The 25,782-nt window shown below is 53.8% G+C and overlaps 2 protein-coding genes and 1 long non-coding RNA gene across 11 annotated transcripts in view; 1 reads left to right on the top strand and 2 right to left on the bottom strand.

Moving 5' to 3' along the window:
- The window catches only part of FAAP100 (FA core complex associated protein 100), a 17,509-nt gene extending 13,566 nt beyond the window's left edge, over positions 1-3,943 (bottom strand). The window contains exons 1-4 of one of the 9 annotated variants that reach the window (XM_023211568.2): positions 3,860-3,899; positions 2,949-3,073; positions 1,299-2,254; positions 264-420 (exon numbers count right to left, since the gene is read on the bottom strand). In XM_023211568.2, coding sequence (XP_023067336.1) covers positions 264-420; positions 1,299-2,091 — 950 coding nt within the window. In that variant the 5' untranslated portion in view covers positions 2,092-2,254; positions 2,949-3,073; positions 3,860-3,899. The other 8 variants (XM_023211562.2, XM_023211564.2, XM_023211567.2 and 5 more) reach the window with 8 other exon arrangements.
- Positions 2,716-4,755, top strand: LOC111542305. The gene is made up of 2 exons (XR_004228510.1): positions 2,716-3,321; positions 3,845-4,755. It is a non-coding gene; the product is annotated as an uncharacterized LOC111542305 (long non-coding RNA).
- Positions 4,756-7,185: 2,430 nt separating this feature from the next.
- The window catches only part of NPLOC4 (NPL4 homolog, ubiquitin recognition factor), a 102,965-nt gene continuing 84,368 nt past the window's right edge, over positions 7,186-25,782 (bottom strand). The window contains exons 13-17 of the mRNA XM_031934242.1: positions 22,636-22,707; positions 19,645-19,740; positions 18,053-18,169; positions 15,836-15,938; positions 7,186-9,722 (exon numbers count right to left, since the gene is read on the bottom strand). Coding sequence (XP_031790102.1) covers positions 9,565-9,722; positions 15,836-15,938; positions 18,053-18,169; positions 19,645-19,740; positions 22,636-22,707 — 546 coding nt within the window. The 3' untranslated portion in view covers positions 7,186-9,564. The remainder of the gene's footprint in view (positions 9,723-15,835; positions 15,939-18,052; positions 18,170-19,644; positions 19,741-22,635; positions 22,708-25,782) is intronic.

The raw sequence follows: 25,782 nt of genomic DNA on the forward strand, positions 1-25,782 counted from the left end.
GGGAGGCTGAGATAGGAGAATGGCGTGAACCCAGGAGGCGGAGCTTGCAGTGAGCCAAGATTGCGCCACTGCATTCCAGCCTGGGCAACAGTGCGAGACCCCGTCTCAAAAAAAAAAAAACAGAGAAAAAAAAGGGCAAGTAATGGCCTCTCCTGGACCATTGCCACCTGAGGACACGCAGACTCAGGACGACCCCACACAGAGACACTACCTCCCAAGGATGGCAGTGCCAGCCTCTGCCCGGCCCAAGCCAAACTGCTCACCTCTCAGAGATGTTGCCAATTCCAGAGAGCAGCTCCTTGATTTTCCGGCCTGCACTCTCTGTGGTCATCCTGGCTGGGCCAGGGATCTCAGAGTCCAGGTCCAGGCTGCAGGTCATCAAGCGGCCTTTGGCGGACAGGGCCAGGAGCTTGGTGCCACCTGGTGACAGACACACAAGGGGCCTGGTCCGCAGACTGGGAGTGGCAAGCAGCGTGACACTCAGAGGTGTTTCCCCAGGCTCCAGGAAAGAAGTCGGAAGACAAGACCAGTGTCCAGTGAGGAAGAGAAGGTCCCAAGACAAAGGCGCTGTCCCCACCCCAGGCTTCTGTCGGTGGCCCCGAGCCTTGCCATCTCTGACCCCATCTGCAGCCCTGTCTTCCGCAGTGGAGACAGTCTGGTGTTTCCCTTCACAGTCCTCCTCTCCTGCTGTGTACGTATTTTCCGTGGCGAGATTTATTAGCACGCTCACAATGTGAGCACACTTGGGGAAATGCACTGGTTGGGGGTGTGCGGCTCTATTTCTCTCACCCCAACATTGGGCACACACAGCTAAAACCCTCTCTGGCTTTTTCTGTGGAAAACACAAAACTAGAATTCCACAATGCCATCTGCCTTTGGTCCAGAGCAGACTCACAGGCAGGCCACACCATGGCACGAGCAGGCGTTTGCAGCCTTTGGAAGAAAAGGCGAGTCCGGAACAGACCTCCCCGGGCTGCTTGCCACATAAGACCTGCCGAGGAGGCACTTGCGGCCGACCCCCGAGTTTCCTCCGAGTCCACAGCCAGCAAGCAGCACACTCAGATCCTACCAGGCCCAGGGCCACACCCTAGACCCCAGAGGCAGAACAACACAGAGACCCACCACCAGCCCCTGCTTGACCTTGAGACAAGAAGGGAGTTAACCACTAGGCTGTATCAACACCCGTGGGCGTTGCGAAAGAACAAGCCCAGGAAAGGAAGGCGGCCTGATAGTAGCAGACAGCCAAAAAGACACTCCACCCTGGGCTCCCATCTTTCATTTTAGACAGCAGCTCATACCTTCATGCGTCCTGGGAGACGCGGACAGTGAGACGACGCTGCAGATGTTCAGGCTGGCTGGGTGCAGCATGGGGGGCAGGCCTCCCGGGCCTTCTTCGGGCTGCTCGGGGCCCAGCAGGGTGCTTCCCCGAGACAGATCCACCACACAGAGGTCAGAAGGGGTGCTGTGGTACACACGGCCACCCGCGCCACAGGCAGCGCAGAGCACGGGGCCTGGGAGGCAGTACTCCCGCAGCTCGGGCACCAGCTTCCCAGACTCGTCCCAGCTGGCCTTGATGGCCAGCATCCGGCCATGGTGACCAAGGGCCACCAGGCAGTCAGAGTGCACATCCTCGTCAGGCAGAAAATTCTCTGCAGCTTCTGCAGCCTGTGGCTCTGTCTTCAAGGCCCCTATGAAGATGACAGGCTCCTCCAGGTGATGGAGGATCTTGACAAGGGCATTTGGGTCACCAGGGGCTGACCTGGAGGTGACCAGGGCCTTCAGGATCACACAGCAGAGCTGGCCATCAGGGAGACCACAGAGGACCACAGGTGACTGCAGGAGGGTGGCATCAGCTCCAAAGAGGAGCCCGAAGAGGGCGTCCTCCAGTGTGAAGCCCCCAGGGCCCCCAAGGAGGTCACATGGCACCCTGGAGCCTGACGGTGACACACAGCACAGCACTGGAAGGAAGTGGGGAGCTGCAGGCTTTCCTGGGACCCCGGCTGGGGGCGTGTAGGTGGACAGCTCCACCTCACCGATCTGGCCTCCTGGCCGGGGGTCCTCCCCAGGGCAGGGCTGCTCAAACAGCTGCATCTTCCACCGGGCGGGGCCCTGCACCAGGGTGACCAGCACACTGTCCAGCACGGTGAACGCGCACAGCGCAGCATCGGGAAGGATGCAGGCATCGGGGTCCACCGGGATCACGGGGGAAGGCTGGTCACCGTCCTCGCTGTCCCTGTCATCCCGGCTTGTAGACCTTTGAGAACAAGGGACGCATTGGTCAGGCCTGGGCAGGGTGGGATTCCCACGTTCTCTTCACCATAACCTGGCATGGAGCAGTCTGGCTCAGGGGTCCCCGCAGTGACCCTCAAGGCCGCTCAGCAGTCCATCTGCCGCATGGCCTCCCACCTTCCCCACGGAGGACACGCTTGACAGGAAGTACCCTACATCCAAAGGCAGCTTGAACGGACACCCCTCAGCACAGAACCGTCCGGCGGAGACCCTGGTTGCAAAGTGCACAGGCTGCCTCCTCTACAGCCTGGGCCGCCGTCCGCGGCTGCCGGCTCCGCACTGAAGACAGGCCTGGCTGCCCGGAGCTCGCTTCCTTCCGACCCAGATGGTTTCCGCTGATCACTGGCTCGGGGTCACGGTGCCTTTGCTGTCTCCTCCCTCTAATAAACACCCAACCTCGGGGGCGTGTCTCACCAGACAGGATCCCGCACCCCGAAGTAGGCTTAACCGTGTGAACCCCACTTCCTAAGGACTGGGAGCAAGATACTTGCAGCCAGAGTGTTGGGGGCAGGGGCTCCTGATACGGGCGGGGATGGCGGCCAAGGCTCAGAGCTGGTGGCAGCCCGGGTCCCCAGGAGCGAGGAGGTGCGGCTGCTCGCTCTGAAGCAGTCCGGGGGCAGCAGGAGCGTGCGGGAGGGAGGCCGCGGGCCCGCCCTCACCTGCTCCTGCCCGGGTGGTCCAGCGACAGGCAGTAAAGGCCCCTCCGGGCGCACAGCGCGTACAGCAACCTGCGCGGCGCCAGCAGCTCCAGGTGCCACACCTGGTCGGGGAACCGGAACGCCGCCTGCGGACCGGGGCGCGGGTCAGGCCGACGCGACGCGCGGGCCCGCGGTCTTCATTTTCACGCGAACCGCCGCCCCCGCCCGGCCCCTCCCGCCCCCGCGGGCCGGCGCTCACGGTCAGCAGCCCGCCCTCCTGGTCGTACACGTAGACGAGCTCGCTCCCGGTGGACAGGAAGACCTCCGCCTCGTGGTACAGCACGCGGGGCTTGCCCGCCGCCAGGCCCCCGAGAGGACAGCAGAAGCCCGCCAGGTAGCGGACCCGCGGCGCGGCGCTGGCCATCGTGAGCGCGGGCCGGTGAGGGTGAAGAGCCCCGGCCGCGCGGCGGCGGCTCCGCCTCGGAGCGCTTTACGGCAGCCCGCTGTGCGGCGCGACCTCCGCCGTAAAGCGGTCGGCGGTGCCGGGGGCGGGCGGGAAAGGCCGCGCTGCGCTCCTCTGGCTTTTGCGTAAACCCGTTGATTCTCTGGGCTCTCGGAGAGCCCCTGAGTCCTGCCGGAGCGCACTCCAGCCGGGGACGGGGTGGGGCAGCGCCGGCTCTTGTCATCCTAGCGATGGATCTCTGCCCTGTGCTCCGTGAGCCGCCCCCCGGCGGCCCCCACGTTCAGGGCCCGGCGGTGTGAGCCAGCTTAGGTGGAAGTGCGTCCCTCCCTCCGTGGTTGAACACGTGGGGACGGGGAGTACACCACGGGTTGGGGGCAAAGGGCAAGAAAATGACTGTGAGACAGGGCAGGACACCTCCACCCTCTCCCTCCTGGCAGCTCTCCACTTCCTCCAGGAGAGAAGTACTGACCAGAGAACGCCCATGGAGGGGCCTGCGAGGACACCTCCTCCACGCCCGGAAGACAGCGGAAACCAGGCACACCACTGACAAGTAAACGACCAAGGAACCCCGCCCCCGGTCCGCCTCCCTCCGTTTAAGAAGCCAATCTGAAGACCGCTAAGGCCAGACACCCTTGAGGGAGAGTCTAGGGGCAGGGCTGCAAAACAGGGCTTGGAAGTTGGGCAGACATCGTGGGGTCCGGGTGCACCTGCCGGAGCACAAAGCACCACGTGCAGACGTCCTGACCGCCCCCCGCTTTGCGGTTGGGGTGGGGACTGACCCCAGGACAACGGGGATGTCTGATACTGGGTGTTGGGATAGACAGACTCAGGTGCGGCACCGGGAGTCAGTTCCTCGATCCTCTCTGTCGCCAGGGCTGCTCTGAAGGTGTTTGGGCTGGAAATGCTGCTGTCTTTGATGCTGGGGAGTGGGGAGAGGAGGGCCAGGGGCATCCCATTTGGCCTTGAGAATCAGGAAGTGCAGATGCCGCATCGTTGTGAATTTCCCCACAGGGATCCTCCCCGGTCTTCTGACCGAATTTCCCCCACAGGGGATCCTCTGCCGGTCTTCTGACTGCTAGTTTTAACCCTCTGAAGCCTCTTGAGTCGCTCGCTCGCTCACACACACCAACTCCCATCCAGTCCTCCCAGGCCATCTCTTCCATATGGATGGAAACATGCCAAGGCTGTCCTAGAGATGATCACGATCACGTGGAGTAGGAAACGAACATGGGAGGAGGCCCGGTAAACCAGCAGCCTCACCCGGCGGTTTACTCCGCTGCCCACTCCATTCTGCTTCGGGGGCTGGCAGGCTCTCGGCCCCACACCAAGCCCAGCTCCTTCTCTCTGCAACAAGATTTATGATCAATGGTCATGTGGGGGACCTTAAGCATGGATCCCAGGGGAAAGGGGGTGAGTTAGACACCAGCAAAGGGCTCAAGGCCGGCTCTCCATCAGCTGCTGGGCTGTGCCGTGCCCCACCTATACTTGGCGAAGGGTGATGAGGGCTGAGGCATCCTCTCTGCTGTGGGTGTGGAAGATGCACACACTCCTAGCGGAAGCCTTCGAGACAGCAGAGCAGACCGCTGGACACTGTGTTTCTATGCCCAACCTGTAGGTGGTATCATCTCCCTAAGCACAAATTATATGAAGGAGTCAATTGAGAAGGTCAGATTGAGAAGAGAGAAACCATGAAGCTTCAGGCTGTGCTGAGGGTGAGGAGGGCTGGGCTTTGAGGGACCTCTCCTCAGAGCAGCACAGCCCAATAAGAACACAGCAGGAAGGTGGGGGAGGGACCCAGGAACCTGAGTTCGCCCTTTTTTTTTTTTCTTGCAGTGGTGCAATCTCGGCTCACTGCAGCCTCAACACCCCAGGCTCCAGCCAACCTCCTGCCTCAGCCTCCCGAGTAGCTGGGACTATAGGTGCACACCACCACGCCAGGCTTTTTGTATTGTTTAATAGAAACAGGGTTTTGCCATGTTGGCCAGGCTGGTCTCCAATCCTGGGCTTTTCTATTTCTAAGCAGTACGATTTGCTTGATTTCGTGGGGCATTGGCATCCAGAACTATTTTTTAATTTTTTTAATTTTTTGAGACAGAGTCTCACTCTGTTGTCCAGGTTGGAGAGTAGTGGCATAATCTTGGCTCGCTGCAACCTCTGCCTCCTGGGTTCAAGCAACTCTCCTACCTTGGCCTCCCAAGTAGCTGGGATTACAGGCGCACACACATTACCACACTAATTTTTTGTATTTTTAGTGAAGATGGGGTTTCACCATGTTGACCAGGCTGGTCTCGAATTCCTGACCTCAAGTGATCCTCCAGCCTTGGCCTCCCAAGTAGCTGGCATTACAGGTGTGCACCACCACCTCCAGTTTTTGTATTTTTAGTACAGACAGGGTTTCACCATGTTGGCCAGAACTCCTGATCTCAGGTGATCCACCCGTCTCGGCCTCCCAGAGTGCTGGGATTACAGATGTGAGCCACTATGCCCAGCTTTTATTTTTACATAGAATCAGAGAGGATGAAAGCACCAAGGATTTTCACTGGCTCTCACACAGACTGCCATGACCAGGTACTGGCTCCCTGCATGACCTAGGCTGGTGCTGCACTTGTGCCTTCTCTGATGCAACCTCCCCGAGCCTCCCCACCTCAGCATTTTTTATTTTGTTTTCAGACAAGGTCTCACCCTGTGGCCCAGGCTAGAGTTGCGATCACAGCTTGCTGCAGCCTCGACCTCCTGGGCCCAAGCGATCCCAGGAGCTGTGGGGAATGGAGTGAACTGCACTGTGTTGAAGGTGCAGGATTGGAGGCCGGATGCTGGGGGCCCACCCTCTCGCTCCTGGAGTCCAGAAGCCAGGACCCCTTGGTAACTGCCCTGTGGCCTGCTTCACCCCAGGGCCCCCTCTTCAGAAAAGAGTCAGGGTTTTTGTTTTTTAGTAACCACTCAAGTCAGCAGTGAGTTACTGGCCAAAGGACAAAGTGGTGCTGAACGGTGGCTGCCAGGGCTCCCACCTGAGGCTCAGAGGGCACTTGTTCTAGACGCTTTCTTTTTTTTTTTTTTTTTTTTTTTGTTTTGAGACGGAGCCTTGCCCAGGCTGGAGTGCAGTGGCCGGATCTCAGCTCACTGCAACCTCCGCCTCCCGGGTTCACGCCATTCTCCTGCCTCAGCCTCCCGAGTAGCTGGGACCACAGGCGCCGGCCACCTCGCCCGGCTAATTTTTTGTATTTTTAGTAGAGACGGGGTTTCACCGTGTTAGCCAGGATGGTCTCGATCTCCTGACCTCGTGATCCGCCTGTCTCGGCCTCCCAAAGTGCTGGGATTACAGGCTTGAGCCACCGCGCCCGGCTCTAGACGCTTTCTATTGTCACAGGGAAAGACAGCTCAAGCAGCACCGGCGTGTCACCCCCAGGCCTCACTCCTTGCTGCACCTGTGCAGCCTGGGCTTTGTCCTTCACCTGCTGTTTGGTCACATGTACCTGTCCACAAAGCAGTGACTCTGGAACAGCTGCAGGGCTGACAGGTGGGGCAGATGCAGAAGAGGCACCCAAGGGCGGCCGGGCCGTCAAACACTGATGCACTCTTCTCCTCCTCCTAGATGTTAACACTTTAAGAAACTTATCAAGGAGTCAAGGTTGGGAGGGACTGGCTGGGGAAGTAGAATCCCCACCTTTAAATGGTCCATGCGCGCACACACGCGTAAGACAGTGATATCTTGGGGACAAGTTATCAAATCCCGCACAGGGAGCGGATGCCAGACAACAGTTGAGTGCGCCGGAAGGACACACTAAGACCAGGCAGTTGCTTCAGGCGCTTTTATTAGGTTCCACTGCAGGGCTGGGGTCAATGTAATGCGAATCCAAGCCCAGTGATGCACACCTATGAGCCGAAACAGAGCCGAAGCAGGAGCACCTGTGCCCCACGAGCAGCCTGGTTGGAAGAGACCAGGGCCAGGCCCCACCTCCTCTCTGGGCCAGGAGACTGGCAGCCGCTGTGTTCACCTGGGCAGGTGTGCACCCAGTCACCCCCACTGGGTTATGGTGCTGGTAGCATGAGAGGGTGTGTCCACACCAAGGGCAGGTGAAGATGCGAGGTGGGGCTGAGACCTCCCTCCCACAAGAGGAGGTGGCTGAGCCTCCCAGGGCCTGAATTCTTATAGCAGGGCTCACCCCCAAGCCTGTATGCTTAGCTCTGACTCTCTTTGGACAATAAAATAAAGTGCATTACTGAACAAAGAGTAACTCAAAACCAGAAGCAGACAAATCGCCAATGTTTTTTCTTTAGCTGAAAGACAAGAAAATATGAATGATGTGAATGCCAGAATTTCAGAGTAAGGGAAATGCTGGTGGAGGACGATGGAAACTGTAATAGCGTGGCAGATAAGGATGAGCAAGTGGGAGAGGAACTGGCAACGCGGCTGTCTCTAGAAGTCCGTGTCATCCAGCCCCTGCCCAGTGGTGGGGAAGGCCTTGGACTCACAGGGAAGCAATGCAGGAAGCCTTGGCCACCTAGGCTCACAGCTGATCTCAGGACCAGAGGAGACAGCAGAGGACAAAACTTCAGCATGACAGCTGCAAGGAGGGAGAGCAGACAGCCTGCAGTGGCCAAGCTGGGAGTTGCACCCGCAGCAGTCCGCTTCAACTGGGCTCCTCTCCACCCCTCCAGACCCTCCATGACAGATCTGCCATAACCAGACCCAACCCAACTGGCCCCTGGTCCCAAGAGCAGATGAGCTGCTTGGGCTTTCCACTTGGTGTCCCATGCCAGGCGGACCTGGAGGTGCCAGCCACAGTCCCGACCACTTCAGAAGCCAACAGGCAAGTGTTCTCTGTTCATAGTGCCAAGAATGTGGGAGGGTCACATGGGCTCACCCCCAGGATGGACACAGAGTCCCTAAGCAGGCTGTAACTGGGCCAGCCTCGCCCGTGGGTGCAGAACAACCCAAATGTGGCCATCATTAAGGCAAAGCAGCATCGAGATGCCCACCACTCCCCAGGTAAGAGCCGTGCCCCGGCCTGGCCACAGACGAACGCAGAGCCCACAGAGCGCGCACACACACACACAGGACCCCACCAGGTGCTGTTCCAGATGGCCCAGGCTCCCTCCATTGGTACACTATCAACTGTGCAGTGCCCCAGAGAGGTCCCAAATTGCCCTCACAAGAGGCACAGCCCCTAACACCCTTAGCCAGGCAGTGCAGTGGGATGAAGCAGCGTAGTGGGGAGGGCCAGAGCATCAACACCGGTGACCCAGCTCTCCCACCCAGGCCATCGCAGGGCAGCCTCAGGGCAGGCGCCACCACTGCTCCTGCTCAGCCCGCAGTATCTGCAGCTGCTGCCAGCTGTGTGGCTTGGTAGAAAAGTCTCAGGCACTGAGGTTTACTTCAAGGGAGAACTGACTGGTACCCCCGTCCACACTCATCACCCTGGACACAACCTCGGGGGCTTCACTGAGGGAGGGAAGGATGTGGAAACTAGGCTCTCACTCCCCTTTTGTGCAGTTTTATCTTAAAAAAAAATAAATAAAAGTCTCCTGGGCAGGAATTACTGATAACTGTTATTATAACCAATGCAGACTTTAAAATCCCACCTGGACGTCGGGTGAGAGGAGGAGGGCGGGCAGCAAACCGACCTGCAGACCTGCAGAGGGGAGCTGTGTCCAGGGCCACGGCATCCCCACCAAACAGCTACCGGAAGAGGAAAGTGGCCCTCACAGGCAGGGTGTCTGCCACCAAGCAGTCAGACAAGGGGGCAACCAAGAGCTCCCAGCCAGAAAAACGCGGAGGCAGGGAGGCCAAACAAAAAGCATTGAAAGGAAGGAAAAGGCTGGGTGGTGGCAGCATCAGCCCCTCCCGATGCTCCCCAATTGCAGGTGCCGTGTAGAGGTGAGAGGTCCTTCCAACACAGTGCGGGGGCTTGTCAACAGGATTAGGCGTGAGGGGCCGCTCTGCGTTTCCAGTCTGGGACTGCACTCAGCGTGCAGAATACCAGCCGTGGCACCCGCTCTCCAAGGAGGAACGTGCTGAGAAGCTTCAGTGGGTCAGGGAGCCCAGGACAGCCAGCCCCTTGTCCCTCCAGGGCTGCCCACTGTGGGGCAGTTACAGGGAACACACCGAGCAACGCTTCTGGCTTCAGGAAGGGCTGGGCTGGGCCCAGTCCTAGCCAGCAGAGGGCAGGCACCCTAGGTCCTGGGGAGGCTGCACATCTCGCAGTGCCCTGTACCCGGCTGGTTCATGAATGTGCAGTGCTGACAGGCCCACATGGCCGCAGTGGCCGTGTGTGTGGAGCCCCCGACGGCGCCATACTCGTGGAGACCTGGGAGCTGCACGCCAACTGTGCCTGCAGGGTAGGAGAGAAACGAGCACTCATCATTTCTGGCCCACCAGAGACCTCCAGAGTGTGGGCACGGGGACAGGGGCAGGCAGCTGAGAGCTCCCGACACTCCACCTCCCACCCCGTGCTGGCCCTGCCCACGCAGCACTCCCACCACAGGCACGTGTTGAAGTCCTTAATGCCCTTGGCTGTGACAGACTCAGAAAAATGCCTCCTGCACCACGGGGAGTAACAGGGAGCCTGTGCTTGCTGGTTCCTTTTTGTTGCAGAGGGTGCCTCTCCTTGTGAATAACATAATTCCCTGGGAGATGTGCATTTGGGTTATTTCTAGTTTGTTTTTCTTTTTCCTGAGATAGGGTCTTGCTCTGTCACTCAGGCTGGAGTGCAGTGGCAAGATCTCGGCTCACTGCAAACTCCGCCTCCCAGGTTCAAGCGGTTCTCCTGTCTCCGCCTCCCGAGTTGCTGCGACCACAGGCGCAGACCACAATGCCTGGCTAATTTTATCTATTTTTTGCTAGGGTTTCACCATGTTGGCCAAGCTAGTCTCAAACTCCTGACCTCAGGTGATCTGCCCGCCTGGGCCTCCCAAAGTGCTAGGATTACAGGTGTGAGCCACTGTGCCCAGCCTCCAGTTTTGAGCTAACATGAACAAAGTTGCCAGGATCATTCTTGTACAATTTCTTTGTGGATCTGTGTTTTTCTCTTGGATAAAAACAAAGAGTGAGGCTGGGTGCAGCGGCTCACGCCTGTAATCCCAGTACTTTGGGAGGCTGAGGTGGGCAGATCACTTGAAGTCAGGAGTTTGAGACCAGCCTGGCCAACATGGCGAAACCCGGTCTCTACTAAAAAATACAAGAATTAGCCAGGCGTGGTGGTGCACGCCTGCCGTCCTGGCAACTCAGGAGTCTGAGGCAGGAGAATCCCATGAATCCGGCAGGGGAAGGCTGCAGTGAGCTGAGACCCTGCCACTTCACTCCAGCCTGGGCGACACAGCAAGACTCCATCTCAAAAACAAAAAACAGGCCGGGTGCGGTGGCTCATGTCTGTAATCCCAGCACTTTGGGAGGCTGAGATGGGCAGATCTTGAGGTCAAGAGATGGAGACCATCCTGGCTAACATGGTGAAACCCCGTCTCTACTAAAAATGCAAAAATTAGCTGGGGGGGGTGGCGGGCGCCTGTAGTCCCAGCTACTCGGGAGGCTGAGGCAGGAGAATGGCGTGAACCCGGGAAGTGGAGGTTGCGGTGAGCTGAGATCGTGCCATCGCACTCCAGCCTGGGTGACAGAGCAAGACTTGATCTCAAAACAAACAAAAACCCACCTAGGAATGAGTCTGCCGGCCCACAGGGTAATAAATTGTGTGCTGAACTTTCTAAGACCCTGAGACACAGTTCTTGTGATGGCGGCACGGTTTTGCCTCCCACTTGCGAGGTGCGAGGGTTCCAGCGGCTTCATATCTTCACTCACACTTGACATGGTTTTGCATTTTTTTCATTTCAGCCACACTGATGGTTGTGTACTGGTTTCTCATGTTTTAATTTGCATTTCCCTGATGACTAATCATAGTGACTGTTCCTGCATCTCCTTTTTTTTTTGTTGTTGCCCAGGCTGGAGTACAATGGCACAATCTTGGCTCACTGCAACCTCTGCCTCCTTGTTCAAGCGATTCTCCTGCCTCAGCCTCCCAAGTAGCTGGGATTACAAGCACGCGCCACCACACCTGGCTAATTTTTGTATTTTTAGTAGAGATGGGGTTTCACCATGTTGGCCTGGCTGGTCTCGAACTCCTGACTTCAAGTGATCCACTCACCTCGGCCTCTCACAAGTGCAGGGATTACAGGTGTGTGCCACCGCGCCCGGCCTGCATTTCCTATTGTGAAATGTTTCACCCTCTGCCCAGCTTCTTATGCTCTTTCTGTTTGGTTATCAACAGGCAGAATTCTTTTGCTCTATCTGCTTGATTATCAACAAGCAGAGTTCTTTTTAAGTTTCAGTCAGAAGTCATGTTGTGTGTATGTACTGCTAATACTGCGTCCCCCGTCGGTGCCTTTTCCATGTTTCTAACAGTGCCCTCTGATGAGCACAAGTGTTTTGTTTACATAACATACATTTATCAATTTACCTTTTTTTATGCCAGTGTTTTTCTGTGTTCTACCCCAAGGTCCTGCATCCTGCCGAAAAGAATCTTTGTGTACTCCAAGGCCCTGAAGAGATTCAACTTAATAATAACTGTTTTATAGTTTTTATTTTTTTAAGACAGGGTATCACTCTGTCATTCAGGCTGAAGTGGTACAATCATGGCTCACTGTGACCTCGACCTCCCGGACTCATGGGATCCTCCCATTTCAGCCTCCCCAGAAGCTGGGATTACAGGCGTGGACCACTCACTATGCCCAGCTAATTCTTTTCTTAATATATTTTTTTTGTACAGACGGGGCTTCACTGTGTTGTGTAGGCTGCTCTCAAACTTCTGGGCTCCAGTGTCCTCCAGCTTTGGCCTCCCAGAGTGTTAGGATGACAGTTGAGACATCGTGCTCAGCCTGCTTCATAGTTTTACCTTTTACCATTAGGCCTATGACCCATCCTGAGCTGATCTTTGTGTCTGATGTATACATGTCTGTAATCGCAGCACTTTGGGAGGCCGAGGCGGGTGGATCACCTGAGGTCAGGAGTTCGTGACCAGTCTGACCAACATAGTGAAACCCCATCTCTACTGAAAATATAAAAATTAGCCAGGCATGGTGGCGCACACCTGTAGTCCCAGCTACTCAGGAGGCTGACGCATGAGTATCACTTGAACCCAGGAGGTGGAGGTTGCAGTAAGCCGAGATCACGCCATTGCACTACAGCCTGGCTGACAGGGTAACCGTCTCAAAACAAAACAAAACAAAACTACCCATGAGGGCTGGGTGTGGTGGCTCATGCCTATAATCCCAGCACTTTGGGAGGCTGAGGTAGGCGGATCACTTGAGGTCAAGAGTTTGAGACCAGCCTGGCCAACATGGAGAAACCGTCTCCACTAAAACTAAAAAAATTAGCTGGGTGTGGTGGCGGCCACCTGTAATTCCACCTACTTACGAGGGTGAGGCAGGAGAATCGCTTGAACCCGGGAGGTAGAGGCTGCAGTGAGCTGAGATCACGCTACTGCATTCCAGCCTGGGCGACAGAACGAGACTGTCTCAAAACAAACAACCCATGAAAAAATGCCTAACATCACTAATCATCAGAGATGCAAATTAAAACCACAGTGAGATACCATCTTACACCAGTCAGAACTGCCTATTATAAAAGAGTTGGCTGGACATGGCAGCTTACCCCTGCAATCTCAGCGCTGAGGCGGGAGAATCGCTTGAGCCCAAGAGTTCAAGACCAGCCTGGGGAATATAGTGAGACCTCATCTCTACAACAAATTGAAAAAATCAGCCAGGCATGGTGGCACATGCTTGTAGTCCCAGCTGCTCAGAAAAGCCTGAGGCGGGAGGATTGTTTGAGCCTGGGGAGGTCAAGGTGAGACTGACCTCAAGTGCCACTGCACTCCAGCCTGGGCGACAGAGTGAGACTCTATCTCAAAAAAAAAAAAAAAAAAAAAAGATGGGGTCTTGCCATGTTGCCCAGGCTGGTCTCAAACTCCTAGGCTCAAGTGATCTTCCTGCCTTGGCTCCCAAAGTGCTGAGATTACAGGTGTAAGCCACTGCACCTGACCTTTTCTTTTTTTTCTCCTTTTTTTTTTTGAGAGAGGGTCTCACTCTGTCACCCAAGCTGAAGTGCAGTGGCACTTGGGGTCAGTCTCACTATCTTAGTTCACTGCAACCTACACTTCACGGGTTCAAGCGATTCTCCAACCTCAGCTTCTCGAGTGGCTGGGATCACAGGCGCTCGCCACCATGCCCAGCTAATTTTTGTATTTTTACTAAGAGATGGGGTTTCACCATGTTGGCCAGGATGGTCTCAATCCCTTGACCTCGTGATCCACCTGCCTCAGCCTCCCAAAGTGTTGGGATTACAGGTGTGAGCCACCGCGCCCAGCCAACCCCATCTCTTAAAAAAAAAAGAAAAAAAGAAAAAGAAAAAGAAAAAAAACAGAAACATTAGTTGGGTGTAGTGGCTTATGCTTATAGTCCTAGCTACTCAGAAAGCTGAAGCAGGAGGATCGTTTGAGCCCAGGAATTGAAGGCTGCAGTGAGTGATGATCACTCCACTGCACTCCAGCCTGGGCAACAGAGTGAAACCCTGTCTCTAAAAGGAAACAAAAAAGAAGAAAAGAAGACTCTGGTGTCACTGTTAGAATCGCATAAAAGGGTTGGCTGCAGTGATTCCCAGGTATAATCTCACGGCTTTGGGAGACTGAGGTGTAAGGAATGCTTGAGGCCAGAAAGTTTGAGACCAGTCCGGGCAACACAGTGAGCCCTCATTGATACAAAAAAATAAAAAATTTTTGCAGCCATGAAAAGGAATGAAACCATGTCCTTTGCAGCAACTGGATGCAGTTGAAGGCCATTATTTGAAGCAAATTAATGCAGGAACAGCAAACCAAATACCACATGTTTTCATTTATAAGTGGGAACTAAATGTGGGTACTCATGTGCATAAAGATGGCAACGCCAGGTGTGGTGGCGCACATCTGTAATCCCAGCTACTCGGGAGGCTGAGGGAGGGGAATTGCTTCAAGCCAGGAGGAAGAGGTTGCAGTGAGCCAAGATTGCGCCACTGCACTCCAGCCTGGGAGACAGAGTGAGGCTCCATCTCAAAAACAAGAAAAAAAAAAGGCTGAAAAATCTAGTAGGTACTATGTTTAGTACCTACCTGGGTGATACCCAAACCTCAGCATCAGACAATACACCCAGGTGACGAACCTGCACATGTACCCTGTGAACCTAAAATAAAAGTTAAAATTATTTTTAAGAAACAAACAAAAAACAACAAAACCCCAAGAATTAGCTGGGGGTGGTGGTGTGAGCCTGTGGTCCCAGTTACTCAGAAGGCTGAAGCAGAAAGATCACTTGAGCCTGGAGTCTGAGGCTGCAGTGAGCTATGATTGTGCCACTGCACTCCAGCCTGAGCAACAAAGTGAGACTCTGTCTCTACAAAAATAAAAATAATAAAGAATTGTATGAAAAGAAAACCTTGGCTGGGCGTGGTGGCTCACACCTGTAATCCCAGCAGCACTTTGGGAGGCAGAGGCGGGCGGATCACAAGGTCAGGAGTTTGAGACCAGCCTGGCCAACATGGTGGAACCCTGTCTCTACTAAGAATACAAAAATTAGCCTGGCGTGGTGCCGCCCGTAGTCCCAGCTACTCGGGAGGCTGAGGCAGGAGAATCGCTTAAACCCAGGAGGTGGAGGCTGCAGTGAGGCGAGATCATGCCACTGCACTCCAGCCTGGGCGACAAGAGCAAAACTCTGTCTCAAAAAAAAAAAAAAAGAGAAAATGGTATAAAGGTGTTTGATATGTATTTTGAAGGCTCTGTTAACAGAGGGATTCTAGCGTTTGTCCAAGGCTGTAGCAGCTGTCGGGCACTTTGGTATTCTCAGCTGGACAGACTCAGGGCAGGCACTCGGGCTGCACAGGGCACCACGATGCGTGAGGAGTCCCTGCAGCAATGCTGACAGAAGGTTCTCGCGGGTGGGGAATTGTTCAGGACTTGGTGACTGAGGGTCCTGAAGAAACGCAATGCCTGCAGTTCATTCTGTAGTGTCCACCAGGAAGAACACGCATGCTGTAGGCTTCTCCTCCTTACAGCTTTAAGCACCAAAGGGAAATTCTCAAGGAGACCAAAAGGTCCTGCGCTTCTGGCGCTTCCACAAAGTTTCTGATTCTCTTAAGACAATGATGCTGAAAGTGCTCCTCGGATGCCTGGAGATTAGTATCTCTGAGGTATAGATTTATAAAATGTACAGGGCTGTGTACCTAAGATGCACGGCCTGGACAACATGTATGTTACATCACTGGAAACTGCCGCATGCCTGGCAGGGAGGTCGAGTCTCTAGTCTCATTGCACAGCAGCTGCCACGATGCAGCTGGGGTACAGAATCCAGGGCACGACAGGCAGTGGGGAGCTGTGCAGAGTAGACTGCTCTCCAGCCCCAGCCACGGGGTACCAGGGCAGGGTGGGGTACTCACTGCACAGCTGCTCGATGGTGGCCCACTGCTCAGACCTCTTCCACGTCTGGGCGAGCTCCTCATTTCCGGTCCGCACGGCCTCCAGCAGTAAGCTGATGCTGTCCTACAAGAAGCCAAGAGGAAGGTTCCACTTTGCTGTGCCTGAGGTGCGCAGCTTCCTGCCGGACCAGGTTTCGTTTTCCCCAACACTAAGACATATTCCCGAGGACATTTTAAAAATCTTGCAGGATATCACTATAAAATGTAAACTGCTACAACGTACATCTACAAACTCAAGTGCTAAATTGAACTAGAATTTAAATTCTTCCCAAATAGGCCCAAGCAGGCATCTGTGCCTCTGCCATGCACTGACAGTGCTCAACAGTCCAGACGATAGGAGCTCATGCCTCTTGTCCTGGAGGCTGGGATGGAGGGCGGAACCCTAGCTGTGAGACGTGTCCTCCTCCCTTACATTTCATCCCCCTGCCTCTTTCTCTTCTCCGTCGTGTCTAGAAAAATGCACTCTCTATCCTAGCCTTCTGGGTCAAAGTGCAGGGGATTAATGCATTAAGGATGGGCACGGTGGCTCACGCCTGTAATCCCAACACTGGGAGGCGGAGGCGAACGGATCACGAGGTCAGGAGTTTGAGACTAGCCTGGCAAACACGGTGAAACCTCGTCTCTACTAAAAATACAAAAATTAGACGGGTGTGGTTGCAGGCACCCGTAATCCCAGCTACTCAGGAGGCTGAGGCAGGAGAATCGCTTGAACCCGGGAGGCAGAGGTTGCAGTGAGCCAAGATTGCACCAATGCACTCCGGTCTGGGCAACAGAGCAAGATTCTGTCTTAAAAAAAAAAAAAATCGGCCGGGCATGGTGGCTCAAGCCTGTAATCCCAGCACTTTGGGAGGCCAAGACGGGTGGATCACGAGGTCAGGAGATCAAGACCATCCTGGCTAACACGGTGAAACCCCGTCTCTACTAAAAAATACAAAAAACTAGCCGGGCGAGGTGGCGGGTGCCTGTGGTCCCAGCTACTCGGGAGGCTGAGGCAGGAGAATGGCGTAAACCCGGGAGGCGGAGCTTGCAGTGAGCTGAGATCCGGCCACTGCACTCCAGCCTGGGCGGCAGAGTGAGACTCCGTCTCAAAAAAAAAAAATCATATATGAGAAACGGATAAAGCCTTCAGGAGCTCTCAGTATCTCCAGAGAATGTCTTCCAACAGATGACTGCAAAAATAGTGCAGTATACTAGCAAGGTGGCTCTGGTGTAGAGGGAGCCTCACCTTTCACCACCTGTCCAGACAGATGGGCAGCAGCTGAACCTGGGAGCAGGAGGTGCAGCTCCCTGGGCTGACTAGAGAAGGCACAGGCAGGGAAGAGGCACACGGTGCCTGATGTCAAATACCCGAGTGAGTGGTTTTGAGACAAAATACAGACGCAAAATAAACTAGCAGGATACAAGAACAGCTATAGGCTTCCTGACAGAGAAAGGCTGGGGGAGGAGGAGCCTCTCCATTCTGTCTCCTTCAGGGAAAGGTCCTGAGTCAGTGGCGGAGCAGCTCAGAAAGAATTTGCTCCTTTCTCTTTGGCATTTCCTGTCGGCTTGAACAGTGAAGAAAAAGCCAAAGTTGGACCCCCACACACGGCACATGCAAGAACCTCCTGGGGGCTGCTGCCCACTGCCCCCCGACTACCCAGAGCAGCCGCTTCTGCAAAGCACTCGCCCTATTCTCCCCCAACGGTGCCTCTTAAAAATGCCAACTGTGCAGCTGTGAGCTTGGGGTCTGGAAGGTGGCCAAGCCTTCTGGGCCAAGGCAATAAAACCAGAGTTGACTGGGGAGGAGGGGAGATATGAGTCAAAAGCAGAGGCCGTGACTCGGAAACTGTTAGAACAGAAATTTTTTAAACTGTCTAACTCTAATGCTGGAGGCCGAGCTAAATCACCTCTGCTTCCCATCCGATTGTAACAGATGAAACCGTACTTCCTCACAGAGGTGCAGACACTCCATGAAAACGCTAAAGGTGAAAAAATTCATCTTTCTATCAAACAGCTTCTTGTGAAAAACTGCTGCCTACACTCTGCCCATAGGACAAATGAGGGGGACAATGTGTGACCCCAAGCTTTGACCCAGTTTCCCAGTCCCACTCTGGTCTGTGAGGAAAGAAAGCAAGACACAGGCATCTCCTGGCGGGCAAAGCCCACTTGCTAAGGCAGACACCACACTTGGGCACGCACCTGCAGAGGCATAACTTCATTGGTGACCAGGAACAGCAGGAGGTGGAAATCTGAGATGGTATCCAAGAACACAGATGAGGTATTCTGGGACAAATAGGTGGCCAAGCTATGGAAGTCCTAGGGGGACAGGAATAAACATGAATGTTCCATACATTTCCCCAGTGCCAGACCCCAAAACAGAGCCGTTTCCTACTAAGATGCAACTCAATACACTGAATGCTGACAGGCACCTCTCCCTCTGCCTCTGCAACCACAAACAGGGTCCAAGAAAGAGGAGCAGGCAGCTGCAAAGCAAGCTCTTGCCCTCTTCTCCCAAGAAGATGCTCTCAGCACACCTGACTACCCAGATGTGCAAGAAGACACACTTCTAAAGCTGACTCAGACTGGCCAGGTATGGAGGCTAATGCTGTAATTCCAGCACTTTGGGAGGCAGAGGCAGGCAGGTGGTCAGGAGTTCAAGACCAGCCTGGCCAATATGGTGAAACCCCGTCTCTACTAAAAATATAAAAAAAAATTAGCCAGGCTTGGTGGTGCGTGCCTATAATCCCAGCTACTTGGGAGGCTGAAGCAGAAGAATCGCTTGAACCCGGAAAGTGGAGGTTGTAGTAATCCAAGATCGCACCACTGCACTCTAGCCTGGGTGATACAGTGAGACTCTGTCTCGAAAAAAAAAAAGGTGACTCAGACAGAGACACAGTCAAACAGATGGAAATGCACCCTGGCCCCCAGGTGAAGAGTGGGCTGTGGGAGGGGCCTGGAGCCCCCTTCAGGGCAGGGAGATGCGTCTGGCTTTTCCTGTCGAGCTGTATTCTCCATATAGGGTGGCAAGAGGGAGGAATGTGCAGGGCAGCCGTGATGCAGCACAGACTCTTCAGCAGAACCAAACACAGAGCTTCAAGAGTGCACCCTAATAATTGGCTTTGTGCCTCTACGAGCACCCCAAGTTCCCTGGGCGGATGGGCACTGAGGGGACCAAAGCACAGAAGCTTTGTCAGCCACTGAAGAAAACCTCATTATAGACACTCTTTGACCACCTTCTGAAATGTCTGTTAGCAAGTTATGATTTCAGAACAACCATGTATACACAGCCTGTCTACACAGTATGCAGAAGGCGTGACAGCACATCGGACCTGGCCTGATCTGCCGGTGAGAGCAGAGGCCAACACATGAGCCACACTAAACAGCAGATCAACACTACACATGGGAAAGCCGAGGCCAGGACAAGACGGGCGACACAGCCCCAAGGTGCCTGAGAAGGGCAGCAGGTGACCAGGCAGGGGCCAGGCCAAACCAACAGTGACGAGGCTGCTGGCAGAAGACACAAAGTGACACATTTGGGAAAATTACGAGGTCCACTGAGGATGGGACCAGTCTGAGGACGTCAGGGGCTTAGCCTTTGTGGCTGTCCATCACCCAGCCACGGGAAGGGCGTCCACCTGACCAACAGTGCCCCACAGCAGGCCCCAGCTGACCTGTCACGAGAATGCATCGGAAGCGTTTGAAAGCTTGATGTTTTCTGGAAAAACAATACTGACACTAGATAAGCAATCGGCAGTTACCTTAAATTGTGTTTCTAAGGACAAAGAGCTCACCTGTGTCTCACCCAATACATCCCGGTTTTCAATAGGAAATGGATTTTGCGAAATAGAAAAAGTGTAAACTGGATCCTTGGGGAAAGTCGTTGTGATCTAATGAAGAAAAACACAAACCCATGATAAATTAGGCTGAAAATAGTGTGGCCAACTCCCAGCCAGCCCAAAGCATCTCCCAGAGCCCGAGTTAACGACTCCCAGCAATTCTGAGAGAGTTCTAAAAGATCTCCGTTGAAGGGAACTGTTATCTATTAGTGTCATCTCTAAACAAACACTCTGAAACTCCGCCATCTTGGAGGCAAACTACACCATATCCGGGCAGCCTCTGGCCTGTGCACTGGCCTCGACATCCTACAGAAAGGGCACTGGGACTCCCCCCGCGGCACAGCTTCCCTTCACGCAGGTTCTCTCCCTCTGCTATGGAGGAACTAAAGGCTGGTGTGACCCCTTGTCCAGGTGACAAGAAGGGAATGGAAGGGGCCAGGAGGCTGTCAGGAGCTGGCTTTGCTCAAGAGAAATTCGTATCCTTGCATTTGGAGGGCACATGAGGAAATCAGCCAGCTTTCAAGAAACAAAGCACCCTCCAGCAGCTTGCTAAGCCCCTTCTGAACGCTGGGAGCCACTCCATGGAGCTGTGGGCTTTTCCAGGCAGGGGTGAATACAAGGCCCTTGAAGAACACAGGGTTCAGCTCTCCTCTCCCCGTCAGAGCTGATACCCAAAGGCCAGCTAAGTACTTCACTGGCTCAGACAGGCCTTAATGACAACAGAGGGCATTTTGCACCTAACATATAATCAATAGAAGCTACAGGGACAGTGGTTAAATGTGCAAGAATCAATAGAAATACAACTTTTATTCTTCGTGACAGACACCTCTCCCCAAAGAAGCACCCGAGCTGAGTTGATGCTGCTTTTCTCTGCAACAGAACAGCAGCCGCCGAGGTCACACCTCTTCCAGATTTAGGGGAACTATTCTGGTTCCTTTGGGACTGTTTCTAAAGAATGAGTGTGGTTCTGGTCTGTTTTCTGCATCAGCAAAGGCAGTGAGTTGTTGTTGAGCTGGCTGGCCCAGGATTTGCTGTGCCAGCACGAGCCGCTCTGGAAGGACAGCTGAGCCACCGGCAGCATGTCTGGCCTGAGCTGGCCCTTCATGGGCAAGCGGTGGGGCGGGGCACGAAGACTCGGGCCGCAGGGCCACATGTCGGCTACATGGCCTCGTCAGTTAGGGATCCTGGGCCTCACTTTACTCTTCCTCGAGATGAAGATGATCAGAGTACTCGCCTCCTGGGTGCCCAGCACGGGGCTGGTACACATAGTGTTGGTACGCACAGTGCTGGGTACCAGGTGAAGACAGGGGAGGTGCTGACCTCCTGCAGAGACAAAAGCCTGGCCCACTCAGGCGTCTCCTTTGGGAAGGCCTAGAAATGGCAAGGGCGGCACCCCCAGAACACGTGCTAGTGAGCGAGCTAGTGGGACCGACAGAGGGTCTTGCTGGCCTTGTAACTGGCCCTTGGAGGGTAACAGAACCGAAGTCCACACAGCCCATCCCAGATGTCCCAGGCAGGGCATCAGTTCCCATCTTACACACTGAAGCCATTTCCCTACCCTACCCATCGTCTATCAGCCAGATGATGCCCCCAGAACCCACAAAGAAGCCCCAGGAACAGTGGCTGGTGCCTTTTCCTGCCTGCCCAGCCATCCCATCCCAAGGTTTAAGAACCCTGGCCCAGGCCAGCGCCTGTGACCCGGGGCTGGGCATGGAGCCTGACACCCCTCTCTGGGCGCCTGCTCTCAAGGACTCCCCATGCCTCACTTCCACAGGGTCAAGGAGTTTGGGCATCACAGAGCAAAATGCGCTCCCACAAACAAGAACTTCTGAAAAACTGCACTAAGGCAAAAACTTAACTTCCTTTATAAAAGAAGAGGAAAGGGGTGGGGAGGCCGCTCGGGGTGGAAGACCTGAGAAAGCTGGTTTTAAATCATGCCAGCTCCTCCTGGGTGTATGCTCCATCAATCTGTTTTCATCTTAATTACACCCCAGGTAGTCTAAAAACCAGATGCCTCCACGGCCTACGTAATAAATATGTTCTCGGGAGCTGTCAGTTGGAATGGTGCATCGATGGGTTTGGCTCGTGGGGACCTGCTGCTCTGAATGCAATGATATTTTACTGCCTGAATCACATGCCCATTCGAGTTCCAATGCAGCCTGAATAGATCCTGGCACGGCAGCAGCATAGCAAATGAGCTGCCTCCTGTCCACTCTAGACAGAGCTCTGCTGGGGCTGATGCACTGGCTGCTGCGAAGACCCATCCTGACATCCTTGCTGCCCTGTGGCCAATGGCACAGCCGTATCTCCATGACCATCAAATGCCTCCAGAAAGGAGCTGAGACACAGGGAAGATGTGGAAGAGCCAGGGGCATTTGTGGCTCCTGGAATTCCACCCAGTGAACCACGCTGATCCCTCACTCAAGAACACTGACTCACAGGTGCATCCCCTGGGGCCCACCCTGGACGAAGTGGCCCAGACACACTGTGGGCTGTGGCAGCTGTGCTGGGGCCAGGGCAGCACCTGCACATGCAGGACAGCTGACAGCCACACACCAAGCACAGCACATCTGAACAAGCCTGCTTGATGCTCCGCTGACTGGAGACCCAAGCAATGGCGGTTCGCTGCCTTCCAGAGGCTCCCTAGCCTGGGGTCGGTGGTCCTTTGTACTTTAGTATGGAGACAGTTAACCCCTAGGTTGATGTCAAGGAAATAAAAACCTGAAACTAAAACAAAAAGCCATTAAAGCTGTGAGCACTTCAGCAACACCGCACTCTCAGTGACTCTACAACCACTCCTGGGTGCCTGTTATGGGGTGGGCACAGCACAAGGCAGAGGGTGCCTTAAATCGCAGCCTCCTCCCTTGAGCAGCCACCACCCAGCAGTCCCACCTCCAAGGCGCCCGATGGGTCCGTCTGCCCAGGCTGTGCATGGGGGGCACTTACGTCTATGATGAGATACTCCACAGGCAGGGGCCGGGCCAGCTGGGTGATCTCGTTGCCAAACTTGTCTACGTCCTGCAATAGTCAGAGGGGAACAGCAGTGAGCAAAGGCGATCAGTGGTAATGATTTTCCTTTCGCATGCTTGTCTCATCTTTTATTTTTATTTATTCATTTTTTGAGACAGAGTCTTGCTCCGTCTCCCAGGCTGGAGTTCAGTGGCGCAATCTCCACTCACTGCAAGCTCCGCCTCCCAGGTTCACACCATTCTCCTGCCTCAGCCTCCCAAGTAGCTGGGACTACAGGTGCCCGCCACCACACCCGGCTAATTTTTTGTATTTTTTAGTAGAGACAGGGTTTCACCGTGTTTGCCGGGATGGTCTCAATCTCCTGAACTCGTGATCTGCCCGCCTCAGCCTCCCAAAGTGCTGGGATTACAGGTCTGAGTCACCGTGCCCGGCCTTCACTTTTTAAATTACTACAAATCTTATTGAAGTGTATGGATAGCACAAAGGAAAACGTGCATATTTTTGCAGTGAAACCAACTTCCACCATTTCTTGGAGCTCCTTATTATAACCACAGCCTGAGAAAGCGGTCAAGCTCTCGGGCACTAGGACTCCCCACTGGGAGAGCACATCAAAGGCCTGCCCTCTACCCACGGCGCTTGGCCTGGCACTCAGGCACGATCTGCGACAGGCAGAAGGGTCCGCATTCCCCTCAGGCTGGACCCGTGCCCTGTCTATCCTCCAAAAGCATATGAAGCCTCACAGTCTGAATGCTAACTGTTAGAATCTCACTCACACCTCTGAAAACCCGACTTTCCAGAAACCGAGTACTTGGACATGAATAGAGTAAAGGCATGCACAAATAAGCGCACACACAAACACAAAGACACGGGAGCCCCACACCAATCTGTCAAAGTCTCAACTTGTTTGGCTTTGTCAGATGCACGGAACATAAAGTTTAATTATGGGGAAAAACGGCCAGCATATGTTCATTAATCATAAAATGACAATTAGATCTGATTTATGTCAAACATTCTGAGTTCAAACAGAGCTCCAGAAATAAATTCATAAGAACCAAAGCTTTTCATTAAAGATTCTGCACGAGGGGGTCATATTTTCTATCTAAATCGTCACTTAACATTATATAAATCATTCATTAAGTCATACATAAATTATACATCCATAATTTCCAATTATAGGGCCTTACATAAAAGTTTACGTTTATTGGAGCTCTCAGACCCGAAATGATTGCCAAACAAATCTCCCTGAGGTGTGCAGGGTTGATGGGAGGCCACCCCTAGCACAACCACACCTTCCTGTGGACGTCAGGGAGCCCCGCTGTCTTCTGAGACAATCGTCGCAAGCTGTTCCCAAGTCAAACCAAGTCCATTATCCTAATGAGAAGCCCCAGGCCCCATGTGGCCCTGGGCCCTGCTCCTTGCTTGAAAATTAAGTTTCTGGCTGGTCTGAAGGTGGTGCGTTATCTCAGTTGACTGTTTACAGTCAGTGACATACCCAACTCCTTGTTCTACTCTCCCCTCCTCACTACTGTACTGGACTGGTCTTAAAAAATAATAAAAAAATGTTAAATTCAATGTCTGGCCTGAAATGTGTCTCAGTCTCCATACCCTCACACCTTTACTCACAGCTAGAGAGCGACCAACAAGAACTTGCCTCTACCCTCCCAGAGAAAAATGGTCCAAATATATCCAACCAATCTTTCCAGGAGAGCAGGAGAACGAACCTGTACTCCATTTCCATTTCACGTATTGCTCCCCACCCCATCAGAGGCTACGTTCCTGCAAATACACAGCTCTGCTCTGTTTGCCCGCCTTGAACACTGAATGGCTTTCCACTGACATGGGTGAGGGTCGTGTGTCCTCCTTCCACGCGACGAGGGGCTGCCACAGTAAGGACAGACCTCCACATTCTGGGCTCTGCTGGCTGTGATGGGGACACTAAAGACACGGGGCCTACTGCATGAGTCCTGGGGCCTCAAAAGAGGTGGTTTCTCAATGGAGATTTGGTAGGAGGCAAAAATCAAATCCAATCAAACTAAATCACCATTTCCAAAAATACACGCTTGCCCCTACAAGAAATAACCTGCAACAACTCACACATAATCAGCCCATCTGGAATTCATCTTCAAATCTAATTAAGCTCTAATATGCAGAAACATTTTTCCAGCACCTGTTCACTTTAATCTCACCCTCTAGGGATTTTTCTTGTTAAATGCCCCTCTCTCTTTTTTGTGTCATGCTATTCTCTTTCAAACTTAACTATCCAACTGTACCTTTTCCAGTCCCAAAGAAAATAAAGGTGTTGTATCCCCCTTTCCTCCCTGGGGAAACAGGTAACTTCTACCTCTCCCCCAAGCCTTCACTCAGATGTTTTCACCAGCCAATCCCTAGGCCTACACACCATTTTAAAAGGCAATTACTTTTTATGGGCCTCAGCAAATGTCAGTTGGAATGTGCTGGGAGGAGGATGTCTTAATTCTAAGTTTGGCAGCCGTCAAAGTGTCAGCAGCTTTATCTCCACCTGGAGTGAGGCACCAGGAGGTCAGAGGTTGTGGCCCCAGCGCTTCACCACCCGCGCTAGAGGCCACTTCTGGAAGTACTGGCACCAAGGTCTTGACACCAAGAGAAATCCAGGAATCGATGTCTTTGTTAGCTCAAAAGCATTGGGGATGCCCGGGGCGCGGTGGATCATGCCTGTAATCCCAGGGCTTTCGGAGGCCCAGGTGGGCAGATGGCTTGAGGTCAGGAGTTTGAGACAAGACTGGACAACATGGCGAAACTCCGTCTCTACCAAAAATACAAAAATGAGCTCAGTGTGGTGGCACACTCCTGTAATCCCAGCTACTCATGAAGCTGAGGCAGGAGAACGGCGTGAACCTGGGAGGTGGAGCTTGCAGTGAGCTGAGATTGCGGCCACCGCACTCCAGCCTGGGCCACAGAGCGAGACTCTGTCTCAAAAAAAAAAAAAAAAAAGAAAAGAAAAAAGAAACCGGTGTCTGAAAGCTTTGTTTATCCGAGTTATCCCGTGGTGGTTCAGATCCTGCTATCATTTGTGCCCCTTCTTGCCAGTTCTTAGAAAAGCAACACATTCAGGATTTCGTTTACCTTTTCTAAAGCAGGGTTGAT

Source organism: Piliocolobus tephrosceles, chromosome 16, assembly GCF_002776525.5.
Source record: "Piliocolobus tephrosceles isolate RC106 chromosome 16, ASM277652v3, whole genome shotgun sequence".
NCBI classification, from domain to species: domain Eukaryota; kingdom Metazoa; phylum Chordata; class Mammalia; order Primates; family Cercopithecidae; genus Piliocolobus; species Piliocolobus tephrosceles.